The 13,216-nt window shown below is 36.0% G+C and overlaps 1 protein-coding gene across 1 annotated transcript in view; it reads right to left on the bottom strand.

Annotated features, from left to right (window-relative positions):
- The window catches only part of HGF (hepatocyte growth factor), a 61,570-nt gene that overhangs the window by 20,411 nt on the left and 27,943 nt on the right, over positions 1 to 13,216 (bottom strand). Inside the window, exons 7-9 of the mRNA XM_017835196.1 lie at positions 11,988 to 12,106; positions 2,282 to 2,456; positions 702 to 829 (exon numbers count right to left, since the gene is read on the bottom strand). Of these exons, the coding sequence (XP_017690685.1) occupies positions 702 to 829; positions 2,282 to 2,456; positions 11,988 to 12,106 (422 nt within the window). The remainder of the gene's footprint in view (positions 1 to 701; positions 830 to 2,281; positions 2,457 to 11,987; positions 12,107 to 13,216) is intronic.

The raw sequence follows: 13,216 nt of genomic DNA on the forward strand, positions 1-13,216 counted from the left end.
TCTCTGATATAACTCTTGCAACTGCAACTTTTTCAAATTTACAAGAAAAATTGTCTAAAACTTAAAGATGGAGATGTTAAAGCAGCCTGCTGTAGGGTAATAGGTCTGAAGTCTTAGCCTCAGTTATGATTGACTTCAGTTCTCAGGATACAATAATACTCCTTAGAGTAATATCAAGATCTCATGGGAAAAACATTTGCATGAAGACTCAAGAGTGGACCTCACAAGCGAAGGTATCTAAGAGAATCAATTCCTTTTAGACAAGGAGGGACATGCGGGAAAAAAAAAAAACAACAACCAAAAAAACCACAAACAAACACACAAAAAAATCCACAACTTTTTGTGGCCTCATGTGCAATTACAGAAGGATTGTGAACCAAGGAAATCATCGCAGCTCTGGAAAAAGGCCTTTCAAACTAAGAAAGGTAAAGACAGTGGAGCAGATAAACAGATTCACCTTGTCTAAAAGTCAGATCCAATAGCAAATCTTTGCTTGCAGCTTTCCCTGCTGGAATCGAAAACTGAACTGAGAAATGAATCTCATTTACACCACGATGAATCCCAAGTATGCAAAGAAAGCCAAAGCAGAACCACACAGGTGTAATACAGATCAACTTCTCCAGCTTTCAAGCCTGTCTATCTGCTGTTTGGAACAGTACAGCATTCACTTAAAATCACGTTATCACCCTTTCCTCTGTTACCTTGTTCATTTGATACATCGCACTTAGGAATCTGGGAGCAATAACCAATACGGATGTTTGGGTCAGTGGTAAAACACCAGGGTGACTCAGATCCATCTGGATTTCGGCAGTAGTTCTCCCTCAAATCCCTATAAAAATAAATATGTTAGCTCACAGCAGGGATAACTTAAACCCACTGATGCATTCCATTGTTTTTTATTATGAGTTAACAATTATATAAACTCCTTCAGGTCTCTATGTTACTGATCAGTGTCAAGTGCAAGGAGATGAGGAGTCAGTAAGAACACAGTGTCCAGAAAAATATAGTAATTGTAATAAGAATATGTTCATGGGAATTTATTTTCAGCAGACATATGTTTTGACTGGATACAAGATTTCACTTGAAGATTAACAATATCTTCAATATAGCTTATTTTTATTCAGGATTCTCCATCAAAATTTGCATGCAACTGACATTGGATACACCTGCAATCCATTACAAGTGCTTTTAAATACAAACATTACCAAAGTGCTTAAAATTCCCTGTATTTTGAATGGTTCTACTGAGTTTAGAGAAAGAAGAGTCCTGTAGACTATCAGTGACTCGTTTAAGAAACTGAATCTTGGAAAGTAAAAAAAAGTATGTTGAAATTCTATACAGCTGTTACCTTTAAAATAAAAGTTAGTCACAAGGGAACATCTTTAAATGTCTTTCACAGCTTGCATGAAATAGTCAAACCTCTTAAATGTAAGTTTTATTTTCCCATCTCCTGACAGTTTTTGCCATGTTCTGTGCATCTCCATATTTCACTGTATTTTTCCATCTGCAACACTTACTGATAACAGACTATGGAAAGAATGGCCCTAATACTGTAATCCTTACTGATATCTACCCATCAGTAAAGACATTTAGTACAAACTGAGCTGTGGCTCCATGCTGGTCAGCAAGGTTTCTTCTATACTCAGTTAAAAAAGGACTGAAACAACATTACTAAGGTAACTGTTTAAAATTAATAGATCATTCACATCCTGGGAGTTTTTGAACTGCACAGAAATGTTTGATGATCAGTGACCCCTCAAGTGAAAGCAGTCCTATTGATGCAAGTACAGTTAGTAATGAGACAGAAAAAGGACTTAAAATATGGAAAATAAAAGAAATGTTGTCAAATATTACAAATGTTAAGTACTGAGAAGAAGTTTACATTTAGGTAATATTTAGGATATATTGAGTTAAAGTCAGCAATCAAAGTGTGAACAAGTATTTATTCCATGAAAGAAAAATGATGATAATATACCAGCACTATTGGGATTCAGGTCTCAGTCTGGAAAACATCCAGGCACTTAAAATCATGCTTGAAGAAAAAGTTCATAAAAACCCCTAGGGTTTCACACAAGTTTGTCTAGAACTACTATTTTGAGATCTGAAGAACTGATTTTCCCATGTTCAAATGGTTTTCAGCATCAGCAAGTCGAGTGAATGCATCAGGATGCAGAACAGGGACAGGGACCCTATGGCTTACTTCAGTGGTATGACTTTTTAAACATTTTAAAACTAAACTCCTTTCCCACTGCAGTGATAGTACCCACACATCTCTACTCACTTGCATTTGAAGTTCTCAGGAGTGATGTTGTGCTGGTGAGGAAACTGAGAGTCCCATCTCTGGCACTGAATTCCACTCCATATGGTGCTGACTGTGCCACGGTAACCCTCACCTTGGCCCTGGATGCATGTTGAAGTCTCAGCTGCTGCCTCTGTGCTGTTCATAATGCTTTCATCTGCAGACCCAGAGAATAAATGCTATTTCACTCTCTTAAGGCTGGCTGAGGATGTCAGGTTTGAACGCTACTTTGCAGTTCAAATCATGATAATTGGAGTTCTTTGGTGAAATTGCTGAGGTGATTACAGAATAATTTTCTCCTCTTCACATTTACAACATCCACAAAATCAAAGTGCTAGACCTTATGCTACTTTATCCACTTGCATGCAGAGAATCTGCAACATTTACTAGCTTTTGTTCTGTGAGACACCTGGGCTATGTTCTGTCATGGAAGGTCAGAAGATATTCCTGATTACTTTTTCCTGTTCAGCAAATATCTTCTCATTCGCTTAGCTTTACAAAACTGAGTGACCGCCCACGTGTGCACTGTTACACATGTTAACACATGTTTATAATAATAAAATACAATTGATTTTCTCTAATGAATTCACAGAATATCAAATCACAAGAAAAAAAGGTGCAGATAAAAAATTAAAGCAAAAATAAATCCTATCATAGAGAAAAGTACTAACTTCTCCTTGAAGTGTCGGGGGTTTTGTGCCTCATATGGTTTAAAGAGGGGAAAAAGTCCAGCTTTCAAAATCAAAGATCAGTATGCTCTACAGAGAGACAAATGCTTTAAAGACTAACAAATTCAAGAGACTCAAGATCTTTTACAGATGTTGATATACTCTGTACTCACCCTGGTGTGGGCTGTCTTGAACTAAATTCAGAAAAACAGTGGTTTTCAAATGACTCATTCACATAACTTGAAAGTCTCTTTTTATTTCTTATGCAATTTTCATAATTGCAAATTAATGGCACAGATATTGCATCAGATATATACGAAGCAGTACAAAACAAAATACCCTGCAGTGAGAGCAACACTTCTACAATGTCCCCAAAGGTTCTCAATACAATATTTCTGTAAGTAACTGCCCATTTGTTGGTAATTTATATTGTTCACAAGACTAATTTTATAAATTACTTTAAAAGTATTAGTTGCTCACAATAAGTATGTTAATAAAGTTTTTTAACTAGTTTTCTTCAAATGGTCCAGTGAATAGAAAATATTTGTGTGTTACTCATAATATACTTCACTCCTGGTAACTTGAGCCAGTTCTATGAACTTAGAGAGAATATGGATCTTAAGGAAACCAAATGTCATAACAGATGGTTTTGGCTGATTTGCTGACTGATCTTTGATGTTAAAGATCACTTCCCTGTCAAATGATACCATCAAGTTGTGCAGTTGAATGATACATTTATCCATGCATCCCTTTTTCTCTTCATCTGGTTGATGTTTTCAAACCAGTATTTCATGGTCAAATTCATTTCCTGTCCTCCTTCCCAAGGCACTTTTTCTCCAAATGTTGTCCTGTTTCAATGCGATTGTGAGTTCCAAGCTCATTCCAAAGTCAAAAGGATGTGACACTGCAAGTATCACAAGTAGGTTTCTGCAGGCTGACAAATGTGCTCTTTCTAGTGGATTCGTCAAATAGACTTGCAGCTAGTAACTATATTTTTAGTTTTTATAGATTACTTTTTAAATAATTGAACTACAAAGAGATGAATTCATACAACTAATAGAAATAAATAGATGCATATTTCAGTTTTCCATCATAAATAATATATAAAACATATTGGAATTATATTCTAAAATAGCTCCTAAACTGATTGGAGTGGACATTGCTATGCCACATTCAAATATATATTAGTCTTTTCAAAAAATACATGCAAATGTAAGAGATGTAGTGAATAACTTGGGGAGGGAAGAGTTTCCTAATATGAGAAATTTCAGCATAAATCCTGTTTTCATATTATTTTGTAAGTAAATTAATAAACTATAACTACATAACTCTAGCAAAAAGTCTTCTTAAATAATACTACTAATAAGGCACAAAAAAAAATCAACCTAATAAAAGTTGTTGCAAATACCAGAAGTGTTGTATGCACCAGAAGTTACTATTTCAACTGTAATGAACTATATAGAACATCTGCTGTGTACTCAGTCATACTAGTGAAAAAATAATTGGATTGGTGTTTAGATATCATTGTGTGGGTCTGGGTTTTTTAAATCACGTGTGTGAAATGAAGTAAGTAATGAACCAGTTGATTTAAGTAAGGCCATAGTCACTTTGTAGAGCATTCCTGCTTGTACACTGACAGATGCACAGATTATTGTCAAACCTTACACTGCATGTCTGGACAGTGACCTCTATCTGTAGATCAGATTTTACAGTTTGTCCATGTCAAAATTTCCTACGTAAAGGCACCAGACAAACTTAATTTTCACATTGTCATGAATACTTGCACAGCCAAGCCACCTCAGGAAAGACTTACATTATAATGACTAAGAGAGAAATTATTTCAAAATCTACAACGTGATTATCTGCTGCTACTTTGTGGCAGCTCTCAATAAGAATTCCAGTAATGAAAAGGATTGCTAGAATATTCTCATTTTAATAAATACAACAGTTCCTTCATTCCAAAAGGTCCACAAACCCCTCCCCAAACTCTTCTTGCTGTATCACCTGCATTTCCTACAAGTGTCTCATTTTAAAACATGAAAAATGAGACTCCAAAATATTTGTGAAATGTATTACTGAAGCAATTCCCTTTCTGGTTATTGAGTCTCACAGAAAACTCAAAACTTACCAATAAAGGCTCGAGAAATCCTTCATTCAGCTGGTGGTTTCCTCAAACAGTCATGATGGGAACAGTCTCCCTGTTCCTGTTAATGAAAGTTGGGCTGGATGTGCACAGGAACATGCAAGAGCTTGAGGAGCAGTGCCTGCCTCACCAGGCATTACAGAGGGGCTCTGCAGACTATAAGGTAGTGCCCAGGTTACAAGCCTACAACTTATATAGTCATCTCCATTCACTATTGGTCTTGTCCTTGAGGCTAATTACTCATCATCCACATAGCCAACTATCTGAAGTTTAATAATTCTGAGCATGAACATCAGATGTGCAGAGCACTGGTGAAAGAGCCTTGAGACCACAATCATCAGTTCTCTTACAAGGCAAAATCGAGATCAAGATAAAAATCCATAAAGCTGAATTCCCATCCTTATCCCAGCAATTCCTCTAAAATATAAATCAAGATTTGCAAACCAAGGGCTTGTTCCAATGAGAAAGACATTATGAATTAAGCTAGATTAATTTAAAATCAATAAGCAATCCTCATTTTACATTACTTACTAATATTTCATAATATAAGTTCCCAGGATTTTTTTGCTTCAGTTCAACTTTTATAGTTCTGAACCAAGATTAAAAGTACTGTTAAAGGAAGAACACACAATGTATCATCTTATGAAAGACTACTATTTATGATTTATTGATTAAATGTCACTTCTTACTCCTGTATAAAAGCTCATTATGAACAGAAGAATTTGGTAATTGTCAGCAGCATTTTGCTACTTTTGAACTTTGTGGGTTTTTTTGTTTTTTTTTTTCTAATTCTGGATGACTAAGATTAACTATGTAATTCAGTCAGCTACATGAGGGGATTTCCCATTAGTAGTATTTCCACCTCCACATGTTTACTCTGAAGTCCTCAACCAAAGTGCAACTATGCAAAGGTATCCTTTTCCATAAAACCCTCCCTATTTTTGATACTTCAAAATACATAGCTTTATTAATAAGGGCCAGCTCATGCATTCATAGAAGCTTAAGTAAAAAAAATGAAACATTGTCCAGAGTTTCATGTGTAAAGCCACAGATAGTCTTCTCAGTTCTGGTTCTCACAGTAACACCAGCATGAGGGATCAGCAGGGGCCTTGAGTCATTCGACAGCTGAAGTAACCAGTTAGAGTACTATTTCTGTCTTTAATCCCAGTGACCCAGAAGAAAATCCTGCACAAATTTTAGGTCAATGGTGAAGCTTCTACTGACTTAAAAGAAGATAGAGATATTACTGGAGAATTCATGTTTTTTCATTGCAATACAATCTATGTCTTTTTTGGGAAAAGACATTGCTGGAAAATAAGCAGGATCCTAAATCACATCATGAGGAAAATACCTGCTTTTGCTTATATGCATGTAATGTCTTTTCTACAGTGTCAGTCAGCAGAAAGAAAATGTGCCCCGATTAGCAAAAAAAATATTTTCAAAAGTAGATTTTAAACATGATCCATGCAATTCTACAAATGTCACTAAGTAAGCTGAGGGATGTTACGAAGCTGGTCATGCTCAGTTGTATTTCCTGCAGACATCCTTACCTCAAGCAATGGCATCTACAATTCTGGACATTAGGTTACTGGCAGTTCCTTCCTTTCCATATTTTCTTCAGTGTACTATCTCACAATCAAAAAAGATGTGGAAGACCCACCCACTGACTTCTAGTGTTTTGCTTTTTTTCAGTAAAAACAAATGAGAAAGTGAAGAAATCAATTAAAGTCAAGCTCAAGAATCACAATACTGAAGAACTCATTGTCACCTAAATCCTGCACCTAAAACCTTCACATGTACAGTTCATTTGTCCTTGAGCAGAGAGAGATCTTTCCAGGTAATTTCAATGTCTACAAGAAGACTTTAAGTCCAAACAATTTTTATTTTAAATACATTTTTAAAAAATAGTAAAAATGGATCCCCTCAGGTTTAGAATTCTTAAATCTCACTTTAAAAACTATCATAGAAATGATGAAAAGGATTTGAGATGGATACTTTTTGAGGAAATGTAGATTAAGCTGATGCATAAACAGTGAATGCTGGACCTATTCTATATTTCTGTGTGAAGCGAAATAGAAGGTAACACTTTATCCTCTACTAAATATCAGTCTCTTTTCAGTGCTCCCTTTCTATAAAAATCTTTATCTTATACAAATTGTAAGTTTTATTTGTTTACATACATACATTCAACAAATAACTTTTTATTCAGAACTTCCCATTGAAATGGGCAGTTGAAATTTCTTTCTAAAGAATGAGTAATTTAATACTGGTGAGTATTTTGCCTTCCCAAAAGTTATAGGCACGCTGCAATGGTTCATTTTACAACCTAGAGTCTCAATTTTGCTGTTTCATTTGCTGTTCTTTCCCATCAAACTTAGACCTTTATTGAATTCTCTCAAGGCTTTTCAAGCCTCAGTCACTCCTGTCTATTGTCTATGAATACTGACAGCAAAGGCTAAATCCATAGTCAAGGCATCTGGGTTGGTTAGAAATCAGATAGGCATCAACAGTACACTGTCCTTAATAATTCCATGTAACTCTGAAGCTCTTAAATGACTGACATAAGCAGTTTCATTTCTGCACCTCAGCATCTCTCTTATAGCCTTATAATGCATCCATAGAAGAGGTGTTATCCATTTTTTTATTATTTTAAAGCAGCATTAGTTCCCTGCTCCTGTCTTCCCTGTAGTTCATGTCCTCATTCATGCCTTAATAACAGTCATTTTCTTTTTTCATGTTTGCTGTCACTGCTTCCATTTCTTCATTTCATCCTACACTTCTTCATTGCTGTTAGTTGTCCTTTTATCCTCTCTTCTAACTAAAAATTGTCTCGAGCCAAAACCACAGACACATATGTGAGCAACTTCAAACCAGTCCTGAGGTCCCTGAAGTCTTAATCCAAATCCAGTTTTTGCAGCTTGAGCCATCTCTAATTCCTAATTGTTCCTGTCATCTCTTTCTCACAGCCCTGGCTGTAAGCCACAATGTTTTATGCTGCATTCTGTGCTTGGAAGTAAAATTACAATGCCCTCTCTCTCTTCAGTTTTAAAACCATATTTATTTTCTAAATGCTTCCTTCCACCGACTTTTTTGCTGAAAATTTTGTATATGAGCTGTTGTCAGCATTTTGGCTATACAACGTACTAGCCCTTATGACATGTAGCAAAAGCCACAAGCAGCATGCTGCCTTGTGGTCACTCCCCCAAAGACAGGACACCTACATTTTTGTATACAGTCCAAGAACTCGGATTTGCAAAGCATTTTTCCTAATTAGAATTTCTTGTAAATTAAATAAACAGTCCTCAGCATAGGAATTAAAAACCTGTGTGAGAATCCAAACCACAAAGCTATAAAGACCTATAACTCATGATGTTCTCTTTTTAGTGTACTGAGATTGCAAACAGCCACAGCTTCAGAAACACAGAGCAGCCACCGAAACTAAGAATAGCCAAGTGTTTTGGGCTCCCTGCTAGGAGGTGGGAAAAGAGTTTTTCTATGTGTCTCAAAAAAGACAGAAAACTGAAAACAGGGCTTCGATATTTTGTGTTGATGTTCTGGCCATCGAGCTGTTGATACAACAATAGTATCAGCAATAAATTCTCTCTCTGGGTTATAAAAGAAAGCACTGAGCAGCATTGCATCTTACGTAGAGGGCAGTGCCATATGCCTGTCCGAAACATTCATTGAAAATACCTGCTGGATTAAGCACTTTCAAGACTACTACTTTTGTATACTTCTCAAATAGATTGCCTTATTAATTGACAAAAATACACAATTTTCTGCAGTGAAAATACAGTTTCATATGGGAAATTTCCACTGATTTTAATATATTTTCTAACTGAAGATAAAAGAAAGAATTTCTAGTTACTTCAGTGAACTTTTGCCTAGAAACAAGACCAAAGACTTTCATCACAACATTAAAATAATTTCACTGTGGGTTTTGTTTTTAAATTTCATTATGATCTTTACCTTCTATTAAGGACTTTAACTGTGATTTGGTAGACAGAGGTGATAATAATCCAGTAATTTACAGGAGATCTCCCACCCAACTATTTTATAAATCTTTGGTCAGACTGGAGATACTGAAAGTTGCATGGACTGTAAGTTTACGTGACCAACAAAGCCAGATGTGAATCCTCAGAACACTGACACATCAGCTCAGGAAATGCCAAAGGATAAAGGTTTATAAAAGTTGCATTTGTGAAACAGTCAGCTGTAACGTAGGAATATTTTTCTTTCATAATAAAAACATATCCAGCAGGGGAAAAGAACAGATCTAGTATGCTACACATGATTCATACGTTATCTAATAACTGGAGAAGTGTAGGAAGCACAGTTTAGTTTTTAAAAAAACCACAAAACAAAACAAAACCCAGACCAACACAAGCCAAAAATCCAGAGCAACAGCTCCTAAATTAATGGATTAACTAAAAAATTGAAAGATGATTCAGTTGTATAGCTAAGCAAGCCTGTGTTCACAAAGGGGATAGACTTAGCTTCCCCTATTATTAAAGATTATCAGTAAGTCTCAACATAATGACATGAACTAGTACTGTAGTTCATAGGTAAGAATTTCAATATGGGTGTGACTTCATGGATGCCTGACCTAAAACAAGTAGTGGTCCTGTTAAGTTCCCTCTGTCTCTAGAAAACCTGATTACAGACATTGCCCAAAGTAGCAAATTATCCTCACCTTTTTTTACAGTGGAATAATTTTGATAATGTAACTACCTTATCCTGGATTTATAATGCCTTATGAATAAGCTCAATTACTCTGCATCTGGAAGTACATTAACAGTATTCTTACTCAACCCTTGGATTTCAAAAATTGATGAATTGATTAGAAGTGACTGAATCTCCAAGACATTAGACTGGCCTAAGCTAAGAACAACCAAGGAGAGAAAATTCTGAATTACTGGTGGTGGAAGCAGAAAACACAGCATAATTTTTTTTTGCAAGAATCCTAAGTGAAGATGAAGAATACCATGTTTCCTCCTTTAGATAACAACTGCTCACATACACAGCTTCATGCTGTAGCCATTACCTCTTCCCCTCCTGCCTGCCTCAGTATTTATATATATGCTAACATCATAGGGAAAATACAGATTACATTATGGAAACAGATTTTTGTCAGACTCACGCTGTCGCTATTTTACCTGGATTTTAGATACCCCAGTAATGGGTTATCTTGATATATATATCATCAGCAACAAAATATAGAGAACCTTGAAAATTAAACAGTTATTAAAAATCACTCCTTTTGTGCTTGAGATTTTTTTTTCACTTTTTGAATTCTCACATTAAGCCACTCTCAGGTGAGCTTTATTGTTCTTTTCAGTTGATTCTATTCTCTTCTTCTATCCTCCTCCTAAGAGAGACAAATTAGTTTTACAATGAGCCTACTGAAGTGACACTTAGAGCTAGATGAAAAGGAGAGGGTCTGGTTTCGAGGACAATTTTTTAACACTTCATTTTGATCAAAGTTCAAGCAGGACAACAATATAAATTGTAGTTTCAAACTGCAGATCTAAGAAAAACTGACTTTCTCATGAGCTAATATGACACTGAGTTTGACTGAGAAGTTTTAGAAGCTTCATTTTGCCTCCACTTCATGGAAAATCCAAAAATACTGTTTTCCCTTTTCTGCTTGTTTTCCTGGGGGCTCTGCCACAGGGTTGGGGCACATGAAGTTGAAAGGTTTCCACAGTATGGGTTCAGTTAAAACTATGCCTTGTTTAAAGAAATTGTCTTTGTTCCCATGATGTTATAAATAAAGAATTTTGAGTAAAAGGAATAAAAAAAAACAGTTTAGGTATTAAGAAACTGCCATTAATGTGATGCTTGCACATTATTTCAAATGTTATCCATTCACTAGGGGCAAAATAATGGCCCCTAAATATGCCAATGAGAATTATGTGAGATAAGATAGGATCCATAAGCTGTGAATGAGACAAGGAATTTCGGGGATGTGAATTCTGGTTTCCTGATTAAAGCATGTCTCAACAAAACTGAATTCTACCATCTGCCTTAGCAACAGCATTACCATGAAAGTCTAGAAAAGTTTTCAAGAGAGGTCCAATAGTGTTAACTTTCTTATTTTTCCTGCACAACTCTAATTATCTATTTAACATCTAATTATCAGTGAACAGAGCTGTCAGAGCTATCACGAAAGTTGAGATGATCTGGGCTTTGAAGATATAGCATGCTACAGGATGCTCTGAAAATGTTGAACAAAAGCATCTCAAAGAGGGCTTCTAATATTTGTATACCTTAATGTCATTTTGATTCAATTCTCTGTCTGTAAAGTAAGGATAACAAATGCCACCATCTTGTAGCTAATGGATGAAAAGAAATTAATTGCCTGAGGAGTGCTTTGATATGGAGTGCTGAATATCAGAAAAAAAACCATGGGGAAATTATAATTCTGTGTTCAGCACAAGGGTGGATAGTGTGCAGGACCCAAGGCCTAGAACTGCAAAGCAGTGAAGAGTTGTTGGCAGAAAACTCTGAATAGGGATGGTGTGTATATGCAGCTACTCCCAAATGATAATGCAAATGTCCAGCATGGTCAAAGTAAGAATGTACATGAGGTCTCCATGATTTTGTTGCCCCTCTTTTTTTGTTTCTTGATTTTCCTACATTTTATTGCAATTTCCAGTATGTAAGATTTTCACATATTCCAGTGGTAAGTAATGCACAACTCTTCTTTCCTGTCCAGATTAAACAGAAAACGTTTATAGGAGACCCTCTTTGAAAGCTATATTTTAAAAGCCAGCGAAGAGCAATGAACGAACTAGCGGTGGTCCTATACTGCTTGAAATATCTGTGTCCAGATTTTGGAAAGGAAAAGGAAGTAATAAATTTTGCTTGAACTCACCACACGTTTTAATTGCACAGAACTCCCAGGGGGTGTTAGGGTCAAGAGTGTAGCACCATGGTCTCAGCTTGCCATCGGGATTGCGGCAGTAATTATCATCAAAGCCCTTGTCAGGATATCTGTAAACCACAATGAGAAACGTGTCAAGGAAGTCTTCCTGGCAACACTGCACAGGCTTCTACAAGGTACTTAAAGGACAGACTTCAGCAGAGGCAAACAAGAACCAATTCCTATTAACCTGGGGTCTGATTATGTAAGATGGATGCAACTCTTTTAATACTGTTAAAAAGCTAATAACTTATAAACACTTTCCAAATATACAGCAGAATCAGATCTCCACTGAGGGGATTCCCTGCTGTGCTAATGCACAGGGTACCGGATGGGGTAACTCCGCTAATTGCTAAATTCTTGCTCTTGTGCCTGTCAACTGATGACCAGACACTGAAGCCTCTCATTTTTTTTAAACAGCCCAATTAAGTGTGGATTATATAAACACTCTCTGCCATGCTGGACTCATTAACAAAACAGGTTCTTCAGTGCAACAGCCCTGGGTTCAAACTGGAAGCTGTTTAAGTATCAATGTTACTAGTGAACCATTTTTGTAACAGAGCTCATTCTTGGTCATGCCCTCATTTCAAGCACTGGGGGAAGGAAGAAGAAAAATAAGGAATTAACTTCTATCTCACTTTATCTCATTAAGATTTGATACTATTGTGCTATTTAAATGTTTCCACATTCCTGCTGCCATCATTGAACGGTCAGAGAGATAGTCAAGATGAGAAGGGGCTTTTTGCATAAATGTGCGATGCTAACATCTGTAAACTTAAAGAGAAGGAGATAAATTAATCCTTTTTTTTTTTTCTCTAGTGAATAAAAATTGTCTTGGCTTTCCAATTTTATAGAAATGTGTTAGTAATAGAAACAAAAAGTAGATTTGCCCCTGAGGGAATCATGAAAAGTATGTAAGAGAACAATAAAGTTAACTACCTGGGAACTTGAATCCATTTACAACTGCAAGCAGATGTGTTTCACAGAAGCAGAGGAAAATATGATTTACAAGTGCGTGTCTTTGCTAGGATGCTTTTTATGTCAAATGTTCATGCTAATTTTGACTCATGTATTTGCAACTTGATCTCCCATTCCTTAGGAAAGTTGGGTTCCTTCAACTATACAAGGGACAGGGACAGGATTTAAGTAGAATAAAAAAAAAAAAAAAATTACAAAAAAAA

The sequence above is a fragment of the Lepidothrix coronata genome, unplaced genomic scaffold (assembly GCF_001604755.1).
Source record: "Lepidothrix coronata isolate B3197 unplaced genomic scaffold, Lepidothrix_coronata-1.0 Scaffold251, whole genome shotgun sequence".
NCBI lineage: Eukaryota > Metazoa > Chordata > Aves > Passeriformes > Pipridae > Lepidothrix > Lepidothrix coronata.